This window comes from Populus euphratica, unplaced genomic scaffold, assembly GCF_000495115.2.
Source record: "Populus euphratica unplaced genomic scaffold, PopEup_1.0 scaffold135.1, whole genome shotgun sequence".
Taxonomy (NCBI): Eukaryota; Viridiplantae; Streptophyta; class Magnoliopsida; order Malpighiales; family Salicaceae; genus Populus; species Populus euphratica.
Window position 1 is genome coordinate 596,402 of NW_011499965.1, and position 23,405 is coordinate 619,806.

The following is a 23,405-nucleotide window of genomic DNA, read 5'->3' on the forward strand; positions in this document are numbered from 1 at the left end:
ATTGATTTGTATTTGAAAATCAAGTACATCGTCTAATAATGTTCATAATCCCTAAATATTGGAAAAGTTATAAATAGTTTGACTTAACTTTCCACTAAATAATTTTTCAGTGTAATTATTATGTAAATATTATGTAATTTAGAAATTTAGATAGGAAAAATTATTTTGTTATCTAAGTCGAAAAAGAAACGGTGGTTACTCAAGATTTTATATGCATAAAACCAGAGTTTCGTTCATGAATTACTTGTTGAGTTACTCAAGATTATCCTAAATTAAATATATTTAATGCTATAAATTTTGTTTTTACTTAACTAAACCTATTTGATTGACTATTTAAAAAAATTAAACCATTTAGACTTTATCATAAACCATGAGTTAAGCATTAATTTAGCCTTATAGTTTTTGCATTAAAATGCACAAAAGCCTACTTAGGGCATTAGAAAAGACAAGGGTAATTGTTATTATTATAGCAAATAAACTCACTAGAAGAGAAATTGTAAAGACTATCTTACAATCATAAAGACTAAGAAGCTTATTCAAGCTTGTATTTCAAGTATGTTTATGATTGAATAAAGACAAATTAGATTTATGTATTGTTGCATTAACTTTACCAAGTGGGCTAATAATAAAACTTAATAATTGTTTTTTAATGCTTTTAAAAAACATTGTATTCATATAAAAATCTGATAAATTTTAATCCGAACAAAATAAATAAAACACTGAATATATTAAATAAAAGGATTTTAGGTATTGTGAATAGATGCAATAGAATAAAAGAGGATGTTTTATAGCGTGAATTGAGTAAGAAAAAGAATTGTAGAACAAAAATAGAAATAAGAAGTAATAAGGGCCAATGTGTAAATACAAGAAAAATTGTACTATAAATGCCTCATTTTTTCTCTCTTTGCCGACGATTTGAAACATAGAGAGGGGAAGGATTTGTTTGATGCTCTACTTGAATTCTTATTGATTTCATCAATAAAAGTGTATAATTGGAGTGATTAACTTGGTTAAACAAATTTAGATGGGTGATTTTAATGCTATGAGTGTTTTGAAAGAAGAAATTCAAGTTAGGTTTGAAAATAAAAGAGAAGAAAACATGATTTTTCATGACTTCTTTCCTTGAGTCCTTGTAAAAGTAAGGTAAAGAACATGCTTCAAGTGTTAATTTCTCTAATTTTATGTTTTAATAAAGGAATTGAATTATTGTAATTATGTGAAATTATAGGTTTATGACTTTAATTATGAGAATAATGCAAATTATGATTGAACCACATTAGAAAACATGAATTATAATTGGGTGAGTGCTTAATTTTAAATAAAAACAAAAAAACAAAATATATTTCTCCTTTTATTGAAGGTTTCAGATGAAGAGGAAGATTTTAGATATTTAAGGTGTTAATGCAATTATTTGGAAATTATAGAAAAATATAAGTTTATAAATGTTAATAGATGAAATGAGTAAAGATTTTTCAAATAGATAAAAAAATTCCTCACTTTCTTCGTTTAAGTGATTTTCGGCTAAGAAGAAAAAGATTGGGACAATTGAGTTTTAATAAAATTGTTTAGAAATCTTACCAAATTATCAATAATTGATGTTGATAGGTTAATTAATAATGATTTTTATAAGAATGTAAACAAATTCTCACTTTCTTTCCTTATTGAAGTTTGGTCATGGCACATTAAAAGACAAAAAAGAAAAGGGAAACAGGTTTTCATTTAGACTTTGTTAATATAGGATGGTGGTTTTAAACAAATCAAATGAATCTTTGGAGAGTTTGGGGACTTATATCAATAAAAAAAAATATTAAAAAAAAAGGATTATATTCTTAAGTTTAATTAAACTTATTTAAGAGTTTTGGATTTAATCAAGATATATGTAATTAGTATTATAATTATACCGGTTCAAATGATTGAACAATAACATGGTAAATTGTGCTAGTACAAAGGATCTCTTCGCACATGTAGTCACCAAATAGATATTTAATACTTTGAAGTAACTTAATAGCTTATTTCAAATTATTATAGAAGGAATTTTCTTATATAGTAATTTTAGTATAAAGTTATGAATTAAAAAGGTTGTTTAATGTCCTGTTGAATGGGTGAGTTTGGAAGATTATTTCTAGGTTAATATAAATAATACCATGTTGAATGGGCAAGTTCAAAAGATTATTTTGTGATTAATAGAAATAATATTTTATTAAATAGGCGAGTTGAAAGGTTATTTCATAGTTAATGAAAATAATATATTGTTAAATGAGCAAGTTAGAAAGATTATTTCCTGAATAATGAAAAAATACCCTGATAAATAAGTGCATAGAGATGATGATTTCCTAGTTAAGGAAAATAGTGTCCTGACAAATGGGTAAATTAAGAAAATTAACTCCCTAGTTAATAGGATAAATACTTGGTGTAATAAATAATTGTAGAATTTAATTTATTTAAATTAAAGTTAAATATATGAGTTTGTTAAAGACACTCTTGGTATTTATGTAAATTTATTTCTATTCAGAAATCATATTAAGAATTGATGAAATTATTGAATTACTAAAGATAAGATATTTCATTTAATAATGCTAGAATTATATTAATGCATATGAATAATTAGTCTTTAATTATTTGTTTATCATAATGCACAATTTGAATCATGCTTAATATGAATATATTTTTAGATACATCGCACCCTTAAACTAGAAAGTAGATGGATAAATAAATAATTTTATTAAGTAATTGATGTTACTAGAAGAACTAATATTTTGTTGTAACACGCTTTTGTGTTTAAGAATTGTAATATTTAACTAAATTACTTATGTATAATGTAATTTAAGATGTTATTATTAACTTGAATTACAATTGGTTATATACATATTTTAAACATAATTACTTATGAAAGAATTTGGTGCATGCCATGAATCAATTAATTTTAAATAATCATTCTATAGAATATGGAAGTGAGAATTTGATATATTGGTTGGGTTTTAAAGGTTCAGATGATGATACAATTATTATGATTTATATTTATAGGTTGAGAAATATAAAGTCGATAATTTGATATTAAAAAAATATAAAGAACACTACCAAAATTTCAATTAGACACACACACACACACACTATATATATACAAATATATGTATTATAATTTTTAATTATATTTGGGGTCGTTACAATTGGTATTAGAGTTTTGGTCTAGATTCAGGAGTGGAAAAAAGAGTTTAATAAATTTTTCACTCGTACCCAAACGGTTCACATAATGAAAGGTGCGATGACAAGAGAAGGATTTGATGAGAGGTGAGGAAAAGACACTTTAGAGGATATGACCTCTCACATGCTACTAGGGTCTCATCAGTCGAAACTAAGAGAGTCAATTGGATTCAATAGGGATACTGATTTAAGCAGACTATAAGGTTATAACTCGAGGGTTTAATCTAGTAGAAACAAATAGGTGTACCCCCAACTATGGCACCAACACCTGCAACGATTCCTACATTGCATGCTAATTATTTGTTCATGGCTCAAATAATAAAGGCAGTGATCATAATGCCTCAACCATGATAGTCCTAGTAGTTTCAGTGGTATAAGCAATATCAGTGGTTATAACACTAGCTGATAGTATGATTATATTAGTGCGGCTTGTAAAAAGTATGAGAGAATTAAAATATGAGTTCTTTTTAGGTGAACTAAACACCAAGATAATAGGCAAGTTGCTTCAAATAGTTGAGAATACCCTAGATCAAATGCAAATAATAAAGGATTTGCGAGTGAATTGTGTCGCTCATTTACTTTCTAATAAGGCACAATCTTGGTAGGATATGGTTAGGTTGTGGAGACCCGCAAGGTCTTGGACTTGGGCTAAGTTTAAACATCAGTTCTACTTCTCCTATCATAGAAAGATTAAGAAGAAATAGTTTCTAGCATTAAGGTAGGGAGAGATGTATGTACTCGATTATGAGAAGAGGTTTTATGACCTCTCCATGTTTGCCTCACACTGTGTTCCTAATGAGCAACATAGGGTGACAAGGTTAAAAGATGAATTGCAACAAAAGTTAAGGCAGAAACATCAAAAGGATGAAAAGGGGCTTGAAAGCTTGTATGAAAAAGGGCCGATAGGGCCAATATTTTCTAGGTAAACAAAAAGATACGAAGTACACCTCTAGCAAACCCCTCTTTTCTTTAAAAAAAAAAAAAACAGTTTAGTCAGTTTAAAAATTAGGAAGGTACATTAATCGCATCAACTTAGAATATTGAGGTGGGGTTGACGGGATGACAACCAAACCTTGGGGTAATTTTTTTCTCGAAGCGTCAGAATGGAGAATAATCACTTATACTCTATGTGCTCAATATAGACAAAGACACCAAAATGATTGTTCTGCTATATCAGGGCAGTGTTATATACATCGAGGAGAGCGTAGATGGTAGGATTGCCTATACTTAGACCAAAGGTATTACTATTGCAGGGGTTAATGACATTTTTAGAGGAATTGTACTCGTAGGACTAAAATAACCTAAAATTACCAACAAACTCAGAGTCATCAATAGTTTGCCACTATGAATAGATCAGCTAGACAGGCACTGTCAAGGGCCAATGGTAGTAAAGGCCAAACTTATGCCTAAGGTGACAAGATGCAGGTGCCCTGGACTTAGAGTACGGTGTATTATATGATAGAAGAGGAGATTAAAATTGTTTTTGACGTAGTGGCATGTACATTATAGTTAAATTCTTTGTATGTTTATGTATTTTTTGATTTGGGGGGCACAATTTCATTTGTTGCACGTAAACTTTTAAGAAAATTAAGGGAAAATCCTTATAAAATAGAAAGTAAATTTGTTAAATACTCCATTAAGTGAAGCTGTAAATATTCATCACTTGTATAAAGGGTCCAAATTAATATAAATTGATATGAGTTGATAGTAGATTTATTAAATTCAATACCCTATATAAGCATACCTATAAGATAAGTTCTAAGTTCATTAAATGAAGCTTGGACATGATTATCTAATCCTATAAATGCCTTTATACTTTCTTTTTCTTCTTGTTTATTTTTATTTTTAATATTTTATTTATTATAATTAGATTTTCAAATTTGTTTTAATATTGGTTTAATGATTTTATCAAGACATTACATTTTAGATCATGAGTTTTATAAATTAATAATAATTGGTTCAAGTTAATATAGTATATTATCATCTTATATTATTTTTAAATTGTCATCCAATTTATCACTAATTAAAATATATATTTTTAAATTATTTTAAAAAAAATCTAACTCGTAGCAAATAAAAAACTAGCGATATTTCTAAAAACTATTGAGCGCTGTGCAACAAACTCTAACAGCCACTTACTCTTCTTTCTAGCAAAAACCCTGTCATTAAATAATATCTATAGCTATCGTTTAGGCAACAACAACTCCATTTTGTTTTATTCTCTCGTTTTTTTCCTTCTCCCTTGTATTTTCTTTAGATGTAGAACTTTTCTATATCTGTATTATTTTTAATAATGATTTAATATAAGCAGCAAGCTCATCTTCCTAATAAAAAAAAAATATATATGAGCTGAAACGTGAAATGCTAAATTAAATAGGGGTCAAATAATAGATGAGTTGAAACTTTAGGGATGAAAGTGATGTTTTTCCATGCTTAAATGAAAATCAGATTTGTTTAGTTTTTTTTTTTAATTTGATAATTTTAATTTTAATTTTTTAAAAAATTATATAACTTGAAATTTTATTTCTCAAATTCGATTTTTTAATTCATGGTTCGAAGTATTCATTGGCAGATATATAAAATTATACTAATATAACTTTAAAAAATGAAATTACGAGGGAAGAAAAGTCGGATTATCAAAAAGAAAAAGACGCGGTAAAAATGAACAGTGAACAGTGTACGTCTGAAGAACAGCGCACCGCAGTCGCTCAAAGGCAAAGCAAATAATTTATTCACGAAATAAAAAAATAATTTATTTGAATGAACTCGAGAAAACAATCCCGAAGTAGTTTTATATCAGAAATTAAGAACTTTGACAAATACTGGTGTTTAGCAGACCCGTTGTGTCGTGTTGTTACGTTATCAGATAGATCATTGCTCAAAGGCAAAGCAAACGGAGAGTGCGGTAATGCGTACAGGATTGTTCCTAATGAGAGAAGAAAACTGGGAACTGGAAAGTGACCTAAGAGAACAGACCCACTAAGGTACGTGTCAGAACGAACACAAGAGATGAGATAGCTTTAACGTGTGGCCAACACATTTCCCCTCCGTCTGCTAAGTGCTAATATCACCGAATCTCCTCTTCTCTCTCTCAGATATTTTATTCTTTTCTTACATAACGTCGTCAGTGGTACTGAATTCTTACTTCCTCGATCATTAGAAGATTGGGGGTGATTTCTTACATGACCAGCGTCAGTACTCAGCAGTACCAATAATAAGATATTGGAACGCTTCGTCAAGTACATGAGCTCCCATAATTTAGGATTGTAATCCATAAGATGGCTGTTATGATAACTAAGCTTCACATATCCCCACAAAACCTAGATAAACTTAGTTTCGAAGAACACCAAAGAAGCAGATCACTTGGGAGGGGTTTTTTGAGTTCAGGTTTTGGGGTACACAAGAAAAGTTATGCGTTGTGTGTGCAGCAGTGCAGATCTTTTAAGACTAAGGATGGAGAAGGAGTGGAAGAGAAGCAGAAGGAAAAGTATGAAATTCTGAAGGAAAATCAGAGCAAGTCGAAGAAGGGAAGTGGGTTTTGGACTTCTTTGAAAAAGGCTGTTTCTTGGGTTGGTACTTTGCCTTCTCAGTCAAATGAGGAGCATAGAGAGGCAGTGGCTAGATTGGAGGAAGTTTTCTCTTCGGTGAGTTGGGAATAGATGGTCTATTATCTTTGTGAATAACTTTGATGCCTTTTTATGCCGGTAACTTTGCTTTTATTTTTGAGTGATTTAGCAATTTAATGAGCCTATGCATGTGTTTGATTGAATAGCTGAGTTGTTGCTAAGAAAGTTCAAGAACCCAGTGTGTTGAGCTAATTAGGACTGTTCAGCATGATTGAATGATTCGTTTCCGCTTCATTTCAAAATCTGAAAAACACCCTGTCTTCTTGTTCATAAGATTGGTCAATATAAGTTCAACTTTTAACTACTCACTCATGATCCAGGCTGCCCTCCAAATTGGAAGATATATAGTGACCATGATGAGCACTGGAGTAGTGCTTGCTGTTGGTTTTCAGTTGTCAGGTTAGCATACACATTATTTCAACAAGGATGATGTTCATTACCCTGCACTGTTCTTATGCTGTTAGATTGATGTTCTATACATGCATATTCAATAGTCTGCAATTCTTTAATGAAGGTGGAGACAGTCAGATGAACACACTGATTTGGTATAGCTGGCTTGGAGGGATTATTATTGGAACCATGATAGGTGCTAACATGGTTTTAGATGAACACTGTCGAGCTGGTCCACGTAATGTTGTCATAACTGGAAGGTATGCTCCCTCCTGCAGATCTTATGAATAAGTTGGTTAATTAAATTCTATGGAGTCCCATTACTCTTATAATTTAGTCTTTCTTTTGATATTCCATTATCGTGAGGCATCATTTTGATGACTAAACAAAATGCATCCATGGGCCTTTTCTTCAGCATGTTTGTTATTTTTCTGCATTTAGACGAACAGGCAATTCGCCTGAAATTTTGCTTTTTTATATGTGATGACTACATTTTTTGCAAGGAAATTGTGCTAATTGTGGGTATTTTTTCCTGGTGCATGTTTAAACTGATGGATTTAGTACAAGAGGCCTGGGAAAAGCTCTTGCTCGAGAATTTCTTCTTTCTGGTGATCATGTAGTTGTTGCTTCACGCAGGTTGTATACTAAAAACAAGGATGTTGGTGTTTTTTCTCTCATCTTAACAGTATCTGTACTCACACACCACGCTTGATTCTCTGCAAAGACAGCCTTGAGTCTGTAGACACAACAATTAGAGAGCTTGAGGAGAATCTCAAGGAAGGAATGATCACTGCCTCAAACAGGACAAGTTTGGCACATGCAAAAGTGGTTGGCATAGCCTGTGATGTTTGTGAACCCTCTGATGTGCAGAAATTAGCAAATTTTGCTGTCAAGGAATTTGGTTCTATTGATATATGGGTGAGTGTTTTGGCATTTTCTGCTGTTCTGTGCAACTTGCACTTTACTTTGTCTTAATTCTCTCTTTCTATCCCTGTCCTGTGTATGTGTCTCTTCATGCATACATGTGTTGATAACAAAAAATTTCCCTTTAATTTGATGCTGCTCAAGTTCTGAAGGCTTGATTTGAGATTGGGGAAGGGCTCCGTTATCGAGCATCTTATCATTGGAAAGTAGCATGCATGATGTTATAATTGATGTTTCATTTCTGACACGGGTCTATGATTTCGGATTTACTCTAACAACCAGAATCTCTAAATCTCTCAATTTCCTGCTAGTTCAATGGTCCTGATCAGGATGCAAAAATATGAGAATTCCATGTATTCCTTGTGCTGTGCAATTACAGATTGCTTGTAATTTCTGACATGCATTTTCATCCTCTGCAGATAAACAATGCTGGCACAAATAAAGGTTTTAGACCCTTGTTGCAGTTTACTGATGAAGATATTAAGCAGGTAACTAAGACATATATCATAAATGAATATGAAGCCACCTTGATGAAATTAACACCCTAATAGTTGACAGCAAATGGTTGCCTGTTATGGTAGTTGGAGTGCTTGTCATTTAATAAGCTTTGGTCAAGTGAAATGGCAAGATAGTGTATCAAACTCCCCCAGACACACACACACACCCTCACAAGTATGAGTACACGTCTTTCTTTCTTCTTTCTTTCTTTCTTTCTTTTTTCTTTTTTTTTTTGAGATTGAGGATGCATGCTTCGATGATGCTTGAAAATCTGGTTGGACTCTGTCTCTTATTCTCTTATCTAGTAAAGGATTTCAATGTTGATATGATTATCTTAATTCTGAATTAATTTGAATAATCTACTGATTCTATCATAGATTGTGTCAACAAATTTGGTTGGATCTATTTTATGCACTCAAGAAGCCATGCAAATGATGATGAACCAGCCCAAGGGGGGACACATTTTCAACATGGATGGTGCAGGTTCTGGGGGATCTAGTACCCCTCTCACAGCTGTGTAAGTTGTCATTTCTTACTGAAGTGGTGGTATCTTATTTACTCATTGGCAGAGGCCAAGAGTTTTCACATGCATAACCTGCAGCATTTGTGATGATCAGAAATTCTTGTTTTGTGCATGATTCTTACCCTGTTTTATCTTCTGAACCTTCTAGCTATGGGTCAACAAAGTGTGGTCTGAGGCAGCTTCAAGCATCACTTTTGAAGGAGTGTAGGCGATCTAAAGTTGGAGTACATACTGCATCTCCAGGAATGGTTCTTACAGATTTGCTCTTGAGGTATGCCTGTTGCCTTTCTGTTTTCTTGCTGAGCAGGTGCTATGCTACTGTGGTTATGATCTCAATTATCTAATGAGGTTGCAAATATTTGCTGAGCTATTTCTTTTTTGCTCAAGAACACTCTGTGCTGGTACTGTGAGAATCTTTCTCCCTTTGTCAATTAAACTGAAACTGTTTATGAGCTTGTGAACGTGAACCTGTTCTTTTACACTGTTTTTATGCACTGGTCTGCATCAGATGGAAGTTTTCTTTGTATGTCACTTATTTGCATTTGAAATTGTACTTTTCCACCTAGTAATTATGCTTTTATTCCATGCTTGGTTTGGTTCTTTTGCAGTGGCTCGACACTAAAAAACAAACAAATGTTTAATATCATCTGTGAGCTTCCAGAAACGGTTGCTAGAACTTTAGTCCCAAGGATGCGTGTTGTGAAGGGCACAGGGAAGGCCATCAATTACTTGACCCCTCCTAGGATATTACTTGCTTTGGTCACTGCATGGTTAAGGCAAGGCCGCTGGTTTGATGACCAGGTAATCTTGGTTGCTTGAGGAGATTTCTTACTAGTTACTGCATCTTAACTGCATGGTTGCCACCATTCCAGGCAGGCAAGGAAAATGGCTTTCATAGTCATCTGCTTAGTTGATTCATTCACTCAACCATTGAAATATTCTCATGCTGTTAACATTCGGTTTTTTCCATCCTTCTCTTTTTCTATGTGCTTTTGCACTGAAACACCTTTTCCAAACTGTTGTCCTCCTACTTGTAAACAGTTTTAAGTGAGGATTTATATACCTTCATATCTTGCAGGGAAGGGCATTGTATGCTGCAGAGGCAGATCGACTCCGTAACTGGGCTGAAAATCGTGCTCAGTTTTCCTTTACAGATGCAATGGAGATGTACACCGAGAATACTTGGGTGTCCGTCTTTTCACTCTCTGTTGTTTGCGCATTCATAATCCTTTCCAGCACAGGCAGCACATTTCCTGGGACCTGATTCCTTGCATTCCCCATGAAGCACCAACAAGGCACTCGTCTCGATGATCCTAGTGAAGGGACCAACGAAAGCTTTTGCAGCTCGAAGAAGAAATGTGAAGGTAAAGCGCAAAATAGATAGCTTATGGTCTTTGTACATGCAACATTTATGCTCCTGCTTTAACCATTAGTTCGTGTTCAACTGTCTTGGAACATAAGCTCAAGATGATTGGCCATGGAAGGCATTGTAGGTTATGATCGATCCATATCACAAGCCAATATCCCATTCTTAACGAAGCATTCTTATAAACTGAGATGCATAAAAATGTATTGCTTCCATATTGTTGTTATTAAATTTATTGTAAAGGCAATGGGCACATGCAGTCAACAAAATAGTTGCTGGACAGAGATGCACCTTGGGGCAGATCTTGAGTGAGTGCCTGTATAGATTGTGTGCGCTTTGATGATTGCTTGCATTGCTATTTTCAAATTATTAAGGATTATCGAGGAATAACTAAAATGTCATATGTTTGCACACAGGAAAAAAAAAAAGGGTTGGGAATTAGGCTTGGAAAATTTATTTTTTATGTATAGATAGTTTTGATGTGTTCATGTTAAAAATTAAAAAAAAATATTATTTAAATAAAAAATATTTTCAAAATCATTTAATTATATATATATATGATTAGGTTAGGTGACTCATTGCTTAAGATAAGCACTTCCCACAAGTCACGGAGCCTTAATGACAATCATTCGTGAAATCTGGGAAAACAAAAATGGCAATTATCCAGGCTCGTGGCCCAGCATTTGGAAGGTTTCTTTTTAACCAGAGTAGGTGATTATTATTTTTTTCCATGAAAAGGTTTATGTGATATTGATCTTACAATAAAAATAGTTTTTATTATTATTATTATTATCATATAGTAGTTAAATAAATTAAAACTATTAAAACTCGAATTATCACATACATGACCACTACTAGAATATGCATAATTATTTTAGTATGATTGAGTTAAATATATAATATAATAATTCTTTAAAGTAAATGAAGAGAGTGTGTTTGACAATGTGACAGTTATTGTTTTTTAAATAATTTTTTATACTGAAATGCATATTAATGATTTTTTTTATTTTTTAAAAATTATTTTTAATATCAATACATCCAAACGATTCAAAACACGATTCAAAACGTATAAATTATATTGAATTTTAACAAAAATAAAAAATAAAATAATTTTTTTTTGAATTTTTTAAAAATACAGGTTTAACTATATTTCCAAACACTGTCTAAATCTAAATCTGGGCTGGAAGACTTGCATCGAATGGTAAGAACTAGTATCTCACATTTACAATTTATGACAAGCTACAAAATCATAAGAATGTGTTTGTTTAAAGCCCTGTTTAAATATGGAGTTATGTTTATGGTTGTTTTTTAAAATATTTTTTATTTAAAAATATATTAAAATAATATTTTTTATTTTTTAAAAATTATTTTTAATATTAATATATCAAAATAATCATAAAATACCAAAAAATATTAATTTAAAACAAAAAATAAAAAAATTAATTTATTTTAAAAACATTTATAAAATAAAAAAACAGGTATAATAAACGTGTCAAGGTATATATTATAGTTCTATTTATTTTTATATTTTAAAAGAATTTTTGAAAAAATTAAAAAAATTCTTTAAATTAATATATTTCAGTGTTTTCTAATTATTTTATATGTAGTATCAAAAATAATTTTTTAAAAATAAAAAATTATTATTTAAATATATTATTTTAAAAAATATTTTTAAAAACAACAAACACGTTTTTACCTGCTTTCCGTGAAGCAAGGCGGACCTGACCAACAAACACTTTAACATGGCTGCCACTTGTAAAAGTGATTCAAAAGAAAAATAATTATTGCAATCAGCACATATATCCCCGTTATTATTACTATTGGTACTATTATCATTATTTCATGAAATCATGTTATATATATATATATATAAAAGGAGGAATATGAAGCCTTTGCAAAGATTCCAAATGACGAAGAAACGTCGCCATATTTTAATGCGAGACTGGATAGCTGGATTGAGGTAAATATTTTGCCTTTTGGTCAGACGAGCGAATGTCATGGCACTAATTATGAGATGCATATAATATATTACCACCTCCATGTGAGCTCCATGGCCCACAATCCCCTTCCTCAACCCTTTCATTCCTCCTCCCTCCCATCAAGTAAAACGAACAGACATGGAAGCCTGGATTGATTTACAGGGTATTTCTAAAATATAGTCGTGATTATTTTTAAACATGGTCTTTTATTTGAATTATTTTTTACATTAGTATATTAAAACAAAATAAAATTATAAAAAGAAAATTAAAAATTCATGCAACCCTTGATCACTCTGGAAATTTTTCAAAGCTTTTTTATTTGAATATTATATATGTGGGCAATGAGCAGGCTCCGGCAGGTAGAGTTGATATTGTCAAGTCAAGAACGCCATAAACTAATATTCTAAACAAGCCAGCTGCCACCCAGCTTTGATCACGCCTCTGCAACAGGCGACTCCTGCCTTCTCAGGTCTACCTGAATCCGGTTTTAGAATTCCTTGAATTATCCCGGCGACTGCATGTTTGCTGCCATCCTCCCCCTCGTCTCCTTGGAGAACTTATATTGTTTAAAAAAAAAAAATGGTTGCAAGAATACATGTGGGCCCTGCGGAGTTTTATAAAAATAATAGTAGAAACTCCACTCCACGCAGGGTGCGTCCTTACAGGTCATGAGAAGTGCCTCCTGTAATGAAATTATGAAATTCTTTGGTATTTTTTAAATATTTTTATATATCAGTATATTAAAATTATTAAAGAAAATTAAAGAAAATAATTTCAAAAGTATTTTTTTTATTCCCTTCCTTTTCTTTTTATCTGCACTGTTAATTTCCTCCCTGCCACCGCTGTAGAATGCTTGAATAGGAATGATCACATGACCACCTGGAATCATATGAAAAGAAATAAAATAATCTAATATGACTTTTCAAATATAATATGATTTGGGTATATAAATTCATCAAGTGGGCCCTTTTTTTTAATTAGGAAACACGTCCAGATTTTTTCGTACGTGTGGTTAGCCGTTGGAATCCAGCTGGCTTGCATTTTACTTGGAGTAACAGCCACAGCCATGACTCTATCAAAAATTGATAGCATATTAGCCATAGGGTCACCTAATCCTTGACTGGCTCAACCAGACTTGGGGTTATTTAGAACGGCAGTATATGTTTTTTTTAATAAATATATTAAAATAATATATTTTTATTTTTTATATTAATATACCAAAACAATTTAAAAATATAAAAAATAAATATAGTTGCGAAATGCCGCGTTGATTTTGGACTGCCCTTCTCTGGCCATCGAATCCAGCCTAAAATGTATAGAAAATTTTGTAAAATCCATGGATCTCTGAAAATGTTAATCTAAGAATATTATAAGAATTAGATTAAAAATAAATAAATAGAAGAGCCATTAGCTTACAATGGAGGTTATTATAATGAAAAGCTTGCTTTCTAAAAAAAGCAAATTCATCTTTTTTAAATTTATTTTTAGGCGACAGCTTTTACAAATTTTAAGGTGGCACTCTCCCGCTGCGAAAAAAGAAATAAAAAATAAAGACAAATTTTTTTTAAAAAAAAAATAAGAAACTCTTACAAATTCATGATTCTAGGTATAGATATTTTCCACACACGTCGAAAATAAGATTGTGATTTAATTTTTATTTTTATTTTTTTAATCACGAGATTCCTTTCCTTACCGTGTGTGTACTGTCGTTGGCTAACGACCTGGAAATACATACACGACGACGTCCGAACAGCCAATGAAAAACATAAACAATAAACTCAATTTTGGCTGTGACAGTCAAATGGATTGAGATTTGGGGATAGGGTTTGTCTTTTTCTTAATTTTTGTCGCTTTCCTTGGTGGACTCTTCTTTATTAATTTGATAACGCGGTAGGATTACTACTCCTCGTCTTTTTATAAGCGTGAAAACACTGACGCTCTAGCCCGATCGGTATTATAATAATGTTTTCTTTTAAAATACTTTTTAAAAATTAATTTTAAAAAAAATTAAAGAAACAATATCAACTATTAACATATATTTTGATTAATTCTTTAAAATCTTAAAATTAATAATTATATAAATTTTTAATAACTTTAAAATTGATAATTTAACTAATTAAATTATGTATTCAAAAACAAAAACTACTTTAATCAATTGACAAGTGGTGTCCATGTGAAAAAAAAAAAAAAAACAATCTTAGAGTGCAATTCATCAGCAGACTAGTTGTTAGCAAGAGTGGGGCGGTTTATAATATATGTTTTTTAAAAAAACACATCCCTAAACTTGTGGGGGAGGTTCATTATTCTCTCTCTGTCTGTCTGTTCCCGTTTGAATTGGATACATTAGATAGGTTTTTATAAATAGTTTTGAAAATAGATATTTACAGCTATTAGTAATTGAGAAAGCATTAATTAGAATTCAATCTTCTAGTAACTTGAAAAGCATAGCTGTCAACCCTTCTAAAAATCAACCAAGACAGCATGTCTCGTTTCACCTAATCTATAAATTTGTACATATCAATTACACAATTGTCAACTCCAAACATTGTTATTATGGTATGATACGATTATGATTATGGTAATATAAATTCGTATTCCTATTTTTTTTTTGTTATAATGTTATGATCTAGTTATTATGATATAATACGATTATGATTGTGTTAATAAAATTAGTATATTAATTTTTTTAATAAAAAATAATTAAATGTTGCTAGTGCATTTTCTAATAAAAAAATAAATTAAAATTATTTAAAGGTTAACTTGATATGATTTGGTTAACTTTATAGATCAAAAAATAATATGGAAGACCATTAAAAAAATAGTTTGATTAAAATAAATTTTAAGATAATATTTTAAAAAAATATATATATATCAGAACGATCTATGTCAACCGGGGTTAATCTCTCAAATTTGCAACTCGGATTGTGAGATTAAAATAACCTTATAAAAAATAAATCAAAACAAATTATAAAATTTAATTTTCAATCAACTATGTGTTGAATAATTAAATTGAAGAAAAACAATCAAAAAAGATTCACAAAACAAAAAACTTGTTAAACTTGCAACTCAGATTATGCAACTTCAATAACTTCATATAAAACAATTAAGACAAGTTATACAATTAATTTTCAATCAATCTAAAATTAAAGAATAAGATTAAGAAAAAAAAATCAAACAAATAACACACAAAAAAATAAATTGAGTTAACCCGAGTTATCATGTAAATCAGGTAATGAGATTGTTTCAATCTAAAAAATGATCAAAAAAAAATAAAATCTAATTCAAAATAAATTAAATATTAAATAAAAATAAAAAATTCATTAAAAAAAATTACCTTACCCAATCAAACTAGCTATTTAAATTATAAAACTAAGATAAATAAAGTTATTGAAAAAAAAAGCTTAAAATAAAAAAAAATAAAAAAGTACTGTTTCAGTTAACAGTGCTTTGTGAGAGGAGAGTTAGTGAATTCCTCGCCTTAATTAGTATATGTTAATAGTACGTCAAAAAGAATAAAGTGTAAAGTTACTCAGGACTTGCGTTGAAAATGAATGCGAGTGAAATGCAATAATTCAATTTATACTAAGTGTATTTCTTTTTCGAAAAAGTCTCGAATTCAAATATTTTTATTATAAAAAAAAATTGTTGTACTCTGTATTTGTAGTCAATTTTTAGCTTCTATATATATATATATAGATATCACGGGGTGATCAACGGTAGAACAGTTCCACGTTAAACAGAATCAACGCCGGAGCTTTTTGACCTGGCGCGGCAAAGTAATTTTGCAAACAAGGATTGACAAGTGATTAGTGACATGTAAGTTACTGTTAATTAGGTGATCACTGCATTTTACCAGTTATCTTGGTGTTGCCTTCCCAAACCTACTGCCTTTGATATTGACTTGCTTAATTAAATCGACTCCTCCTTTTAAATTGCACATTAAATTATTATAAATATCTTTAAAATTAATATATTATTGGATGTCATTGGGTAATGGAATTGTATTTTAAATTATAAAATGTGCACCAAAATGTTTTCATGGCGGTGTATAAATTGTTTGGAAATGCGGTATAAATCATATTTTTTAAAATTTTATTTTTTTTAAAAATGTTTTATATTTTTTAGATTATTTTAATATATTAATATCAAAAATAATTTTTTTAAAATAAAAAAAATATTATTTTAATATATTTCTAAATAAAAAATACTTCCAAACCATTACTTATTATAATATCAAGATAGGTCTCGGTATCTTCTTTATTTAGTGGTAACACGTGAAGAAGAAAGCTAGCTTATTTTTAGTGATTATTTTTTTTTCTTATTTTAGCGATCTTTTCTCCTTGATTTTTGCATTATATCCTATAATTTTTCAAACCAGCTTCTTAGCTTCTTTTTATTTTTAATTTAATTTTTAATATTTTAATTAATATTTATTTTATTTTAAATAATTTGTAAAAATTAAAATTTATTTCAAGCCCACGATAATGCACGGAAATAACATCTAGTGATGATACAGGACATGCTGTGCTTGTAATTTTTGTGAACAATTTTGGAGGAATATAAAAGGTCATGACAATTAAGAAATAGCAGTAAAATAGCAGGCTACTGGGACAGCAAGTAGGAGTTTCCAGATATATTAATACAATTAAACCAATACACAGTAAATCACGAGCCAATAATTCAGTGGTAATCTAATGGTTGATCTTTCATCTACATGCAATAATCCTTTTTTTTTTTTAATTTTATAAAACCTTTGTCATTCTAAAGGGAGAAAAAAAATTAACTGGTTAAAACCTTTCGGTAAGTAAACAATAGGCGATATATACTTATTGATTTTGAGAAAAAAGATTACCAATATAAAAAAATCTAATAAAAATAAAGTATTTTTTATTTTTAAAAATATTAAATTAATATTTTTATAATTTTTATGCATTATATTTTAAAAAATTTCATTTTAATTAAAAAATACTTTCACCATGTTACCAAATAAAAAAGAATCTCAAAGCAACAGCCAATCAAATCCAAACCCGCAGTCAATGCCAGACAGCGCAAATATACCAAAAGGAAAAATTCCAACGCAGGACCTCATTTATTGCAAAATAAAAAAATAAAAAATAAAAAATCACATGATCAATTAAAATATAAATAGAAGGGCAAAAAAACGAGGAAAAAGGATGCGAGGACCAGCAGGTAAGCACAGCGCGGGCCAGCCGTGTAGGTCCCAACACACACTCTTTTGTCCGAAACGAAACGGCAAATAGTATTTTCTCTTCTGATGTGAAAACGAAGACAACAGCTTTTTCCCTTCCACTTCCAATCCTCATTTTAACTTCAACAAATCTCAAATATCTTCAGGAACCACCACAGTACTCCTCTATCTCTCTCTCTCTCTCTAAAAAAAGAAAAGAAAGAAGAGAGAGAAACAAAACCACGAGCGCTATCTCCTGCTATACGTTGTCTTCTGCTCTGTCACAATGTCAGCTCCTGCTCCCACGTCGCCGCCGTCTAATACGACGGCTCCACCTCCTTCCACCACGACTCCACCAGCATCTACCCCACCTCCTACAACTCCTGCAACTCCTGCAGCCCCTCCACCCACTTCTCCACCACCTCCACCAACCCCTTCTGCCCAAGCACCTGCCTCAACACCTCCACCACCACCAGCTGCGTCACCACCTTCACCGCCATCCTCGTCACCGCCATCCTCCTCACCACCTTCACCGCCATCCTCCTCACCGCCTCCACCCTCGCCCCCCTCATTAACTCCGTCACCTCCGTCGTCGACTCCCTCTCCGCCTTCATCCACTACGCCGTCGCCTCCGACATCAAAGTCGAGTCCCCCACCGCCGATGAGCACGAGTCCGCCGTCCCCAGCCGGGACAAGTGGGACGTCGTCAGGAATTTCGACGGGGGTGGTAGTGGGGATAGCAATTGGGGGAGTGGCGATTCTGTTGATAGTGAGTCTGTTTTTTATATGCTGTAATAAGAGGAAGAGAAGGAGACGTGATGACGAGGCCGCGTACTATGTGCCTCCTCCTCCTGGCCCTAAAGGTGACATTTTTCTCCTTTAAGATTTTAAATTGTTGAGATTTTACAAGTGGTTACTGGGTTTTTAGCTTTATTACAAATTTTGGCTTTGACATTTCCTTTTTTCTCTCCTTAAAACCCATTTTTGGGTTCATTCTAGATTTAGTTTTACTGAATTTCTTAGATTCAGGGACTTGCTCTATGACTTTGAATGCACATTTGATGTTGGTTTAATTTCCTAATTTTTAAATGTTTACGTCGACGATTTTTTTATATTCAAATTCTGACTGCATTGAAGCACTGATCTGGTCGATGTTTTAAGTTGGCATTTTGCATTACAAGACTAGCGTGTATTTTTTTAAATAGTTTTCTTCGAAATGGTGACCCTACTGAATGTTTTTGCTATCTGTAATTGGAATCAAGGCTTCCTAGTGTGGAAATGATTGTCTGGAGAGATCCATTTGTGAAGAAAAACGCCCTGCATAATCGTAGAATGTGTTATCCACAACACATGATATCAATAGAAAGGGAAGGAAAAGAGGATGTACTTTATCATTTGTAGATGAAATTTTCTTTGACAATTTTTCATGCGTTTGAAGTTTCAATTTGTGGCAAACCCAGATGATTTTCTTTTGCTATTAAGAACCAGATGACAGTTTGTTTGACTTTCAACTTTCTGATGTCACCCTCTAGTGGTAATTTTGTGCTCAGTGGCTCATTTTCTAGCATTTCTTGATGATTACCAGATGACCCTTATGGTGGCAGACAACAATATTGGCAACAAAATGCTCCCCCACCACCTGATCGTGTTGTTGCAGCAATGCAAAACCCCCCTCCTCCACCACCCGTTGCATCAAGGCCATCACCTCCTCCAGAGCGTGTTTCAATGCCCCCACCACCTCCTCCGCCACTTTTCATGAGCAGCAGTGGTGGCTCTGGCTCCAATTATTCTGGTACGGAAAACCCATACCCACCACCTTCTCCAGGCATTGCTTTGGGTTTCTCTAAGAGCACATTTAGCTACGAGGAATTAGCAAGAGCAACAGATGGATTCTCAGATGCCAATCTCCTTGGTCAAGGAGGTTTTGGGTATGTGCACAGAGGAGTTCTTCCAAATGGGAAAGAAGTAGCTGTCAAGCAGCTAAAGGCAGGAAGTGGGCAGGGGGAGCGTGAATTTCAGGCAGAAGTTGAGATCATTAGCCGGGTTCATCACAAACATCTTGTTTCATTGGTTGGATACTGCATCACCGGGGCTCATAGATTGCTTGTATATGAGTTTGTTCCAAATAACACTTTGGAGTTTCACTTGCATGGTATGTTCTTCCATCAAGTAATCTGCTTTTATGTTAAATTTTTCTGAAAAATATTTCAATTCCTTTATCCTGTGGCTGTTTGTGCACTGTTATGTTTTTTCTGTTTTTTCTATGATGAATGTTGGAGGGGTGTTTTATTTTTAATTGTATTTTGACCGTGTTGTTGATTTGTTTCAACACAGTAACTCTGAATCAGATCAATTTAACCAAGCACCATGTGCATTAGGGTTGCATGTATCTGATAGAAAATAAACATTTCAGGGAAGGGGCGACCCACCATGGATTGGCCTACGAGACTAAAAATTGCATTGGGTTCTGCAAAAGGTCTTGCATACCTTCATGAAGATTGTGAGTTTTATCTTCTCCCAGCCCTTCAATCTCTTATGGACACATGAAGCTGTACTGCTACACCTATCAATGTTGTTATTAATGTGATCCATAATATTTATATGCAGGTCATCCTAAAATCATTCATCGTGACATCAAGGCATCTAATATACTTTTGGATTTCAAGTTTGAGGCAAAGGTATTATTAGCTGCATCCAGCTTGTTTGATCCATGAAATATGGTTTCTTTGGTAATGAGGTTTATTTGGTTCAAAGTAATTGTTGGCTTGTTGCCCTTATTTTGAATCTTAAATGGAACTCATTGGATCTTTTTTATTTCTACCTTTTGATATAATTGCTATGGAGATGATATATTGCCTTTTCTCTTCTTTCCTTTTTCCCAGGTTGCTGATTTTGGACTAGCAAAGATCTCTTCTGATGTCAATACTCATGTCTCCACTCGGGTGATGGGAACTTTTGGGTATGGCAAACTCCTTTAATAATCTAGTCGCACAACATACAAATTTTGTTGGTTGATATTTTTCAAAGATGAACCAGATGACAACCTTGATTTCTTCTGCTTGCTTTTCCCAAGTGCTTGTCATCAGATGATGTGGTTCTTGTTTTTGTAGATCATGTTTTCATAGAACTGTTCAAACATTTTGAATTTTAAGAATTCAGTCTTCTTGAATTCTGTGTTTTGGGTCTCATTCAGTGCATTTGCATTGAGACCTTTAAACCAGCTGCAATAGTCCATCTTGAATTGTGGGGCTTTATGATTTTCATTAACATTTCATCTGGCTGGCTTGATGATGGCAAGATTTGTTGTTATAGTTTCGTTTTCTATTGAGGTGTAACCTCCTTTGGTCAGATATCACTGTGGATGACTGTTAATATGGAAATTCTGTGTTGTTCATGTGCTTCTAAATCCAGGTATCTGGCTCCGGAATATGCTTCAAGTGGAAAACTAACAGACAAATCAGATGTTTTCTCCTTTGGGGTCATGCTTCTGGAATTGATCACTGGTCGTCGACCTGTTGACTCAACTCAGTCTTTCATGGAGGACAGTTTGGTTGATTGGGTAAGCTCTAACTCATCCTATGTGGTCTTACAAACGCACATGCATGAATAAACTTATAAAACATGTACGCTGGCAAACATATACACATGCTTTCAAATAAACAGCTAATTGGACAAAGTTTTGGATGTTACATCAATCTATATTTGCGTTTGTAGGCGAGGCCTTTACTGACTCGGGCTTTGGAAGATGGAAACTTCGATACCCTGGTTGATCAAAAGCTGCAAAATAATTATGATCAAAATGAGATGGCTCGCATGGTTGCTTGTGCGGCTGCTTGTGTGCGTCATTCAGCTCGCCGTCGACCACGCACCAGTCAGGTAATTAGTTGAATGAAGCTTAAATACTCTTTTCAGAAGCAAACTGAATACCTGGTAGATGTTTGTGATCTCCTGATATACTGTCTCACTCTAGTACATGGACAAAGACCATTTATTGAAAAAAGTGTCTGATGATATAGGCCATGGTCATGTATAAACTATCCTAATTGATATCTTCAACTCATAACCAAGCAGGTAGTCCGAGCTTTGGAAGGAGATGTGTCTCTCTCTGATCTTAATGAAGGAATAAGACCTGGGAATAGCAGAGTTTATGGTTCATATGGCAGTTCAGACTATGACACCAGCCAATACAATGAGGACATGAAAAAATTCAGGAAGATGGCATTAGGAAGTCAGGAATATGGTGCAAGCAGTGAGTACAGTGGACCAACCAGTGAATACGGCTTGTACCCTTCTGGCTCGAGCAGTGAAGGCCAGAACACCCGCGAAATGGAAATGGGAAAGATGAAGAAGGCTAGTAAAGGTTTTAGTGGAAGTTCGTGACAACTGACAGCCTTAATTTTCTGTAAAGACCCATCCCTTTTCCTCTTAGTATTAATTGATTGCAAGAAGGCATGTTTTGGATGCGAAAACACAATTTTTTTTTTTTACTGATTTTGAAGTTTGTTTTTACTACATGTATCTAATAGTGCTTACATACAAGAAAACAATGAAACAGCTTGGCTGATTCTTTTATTCTTTCTTTAAATGTTGATAGCAAGTTTGTGAAATTTGTAGCCACTTGCGTGCCTTTTGTGCATCATCTTTCTCTTGGATTGTGGTTTAACCATTAGGTTAGATTTTGTTGAGGCATGGTTGCCAGAGGTGTCTCCGGCCCTTCTGGCCTTTCGCCTTTCGCAAGTATACAGGCTGTTTTAAAGCAAGAAAAATGCCCCCTATGTTTTTTTAAAGAAATAAATAAATATCACTGCGGGGCCGACGTCCTTGGTCCAGTAAGATCTTGAAGAAGCTCTAAGGGTAAGCACTGGTTTCGAGTCCCTTTTGCTTTGTAATCAAGCTCATTCCGTAAGCTCGAGCTTAGCTGTCTGATTAGGGACTAGCCAACCTACCTGAATCAACAGCACAAGGTCCTGTTTCTGATATCGGCGATGGAACAAGGGGTGGTCGGGGATTAGGGCCTCCGGCTTTTGTTAAACAATTGCTGAAGCCTGCAGGCGTGACGAATCAGGGCCAGCTTTTGAAACGGATTCCATCCAATAGTTTGAACGTGCTCCGCAAAGGTTTCTGTCTGAACGTGTATTGTCTGAATGCGCCTATAATTCACCAGGACTTTCTTGCATAAATCAACTTTCTCCCTTCTCGTCGTCATTAAACAAAATCTTGAAAGCCAGTCAGTCCCCACCGAGCAGAGCGTCAGGCCAAGTTTTTCGTTGCGTACAAAATCGTTGAAAATGACTTGGCGGTCAGTGGTCACACCAAATTAGCTAAAGAGAGAATGGCCACGCCACCTCATGATTTGTACTGGGGCATGGTTTTCTCCCAGCAATATAGAAAATTATTTTCTCGCTAGTAGACAGCTTTTGGGCTGTTGACCACTCTAGCTTTTGTGACCCCACCCACGTTACGACGACGGCATGCACCTGCTGGATTCTGGAGGAAACAGGTGGCACAGTCTTGGCTAGCAGTTAGACTGGTGCACCTACTGCCAAAGGTCCAAATATTAGACGGAAGCCCGGAAGAGAGCATCGCTGTGAAGATGGAAATGAAGATACGAAGAACATTAAAATTATTTTGCGAACAGGCACCAGATGAGATCAATCCAGCTATTTTACAGCTCAACTTGTGATATTGCAAGGCCATCGGCTATTCAGAT

The 23,405-nt window shown here is 33.2% G+C and overlaps 2 protein-coding genes across 3 annotated transcripts; both read left to right on the forward strand.

Annotated features, from left to right (window-relative positions):
- The first annotated feature begins 6,143 nt into the window (after window positions 1–6,143).
- Window positions 6,144–10,873, forward strand: NYC1 (NAD(P)-binding Rossmann-fold superfamily protein). Its single transcript, XM_011045166.1, has 10 exons — window positions 6,144–6,845; window positions 7,148–7,226; window positions 7,342–7,477; window positions 7,779–7,853; window positions 7,946–8,135; window positions 8,561–8,629; window positions 9,017–9,156; window positions 9,311–9,433; window positions 9,771–9,963; window positions 10,241–10,873. The coding sequence occupies exons 1-10, from the start codon at window positions 6,480–6,482 to the stop codon at window positions 10,424–10,426; spliced, it is 1,557 nt and encodes a 518-aa protein (XP_011043468.1). The 5' UTR covers window positions 6,144–6,479; the 3' UTR covers window positions 10,427–10,873.
- Window positions 10,874–17,798: 6,925 nt separating this feature from the next.
- Window positions 17,799–22,302, forward strand: PERK1 (proline extensin-like receptor kinase 1). Of its 2 annotated transcripts, XM_011045168.1 has the most exons (9): window positions 17,799–18,260; window positions 18,294–18,558; window positions 19,281–19,847; window positions 20,109–20,195; window positions 20,303–20,373; window positions 20,578–20,654; window positions 21,107–21,254; window positions 21,410–21,571; window positions 21,767–22,302. In XM_011045168.1, the coding sequence occupies exons 1-9, from the start codon at window positions 17,982–17,984 to the stop codon at window positions 22,073–22,075; spliced, it is 1,965 nt and encodes a 654-aa protein (XP_011043470.1). In that variant the 5' UTR covers window positions 17,799–17,981; the 3' UTR covers window positions 22,076–22,302. The 2 variants fall into 2 exon arrangements, with proteins under 2 accessions (XP_011043470.1, XP_011043469.1); XM_011045167.1 differs by having other exon boundaries at window positions 17,799–18,558.
- Window positions 22,303–23,405: the final 1,103 nt, after the last annotated feature.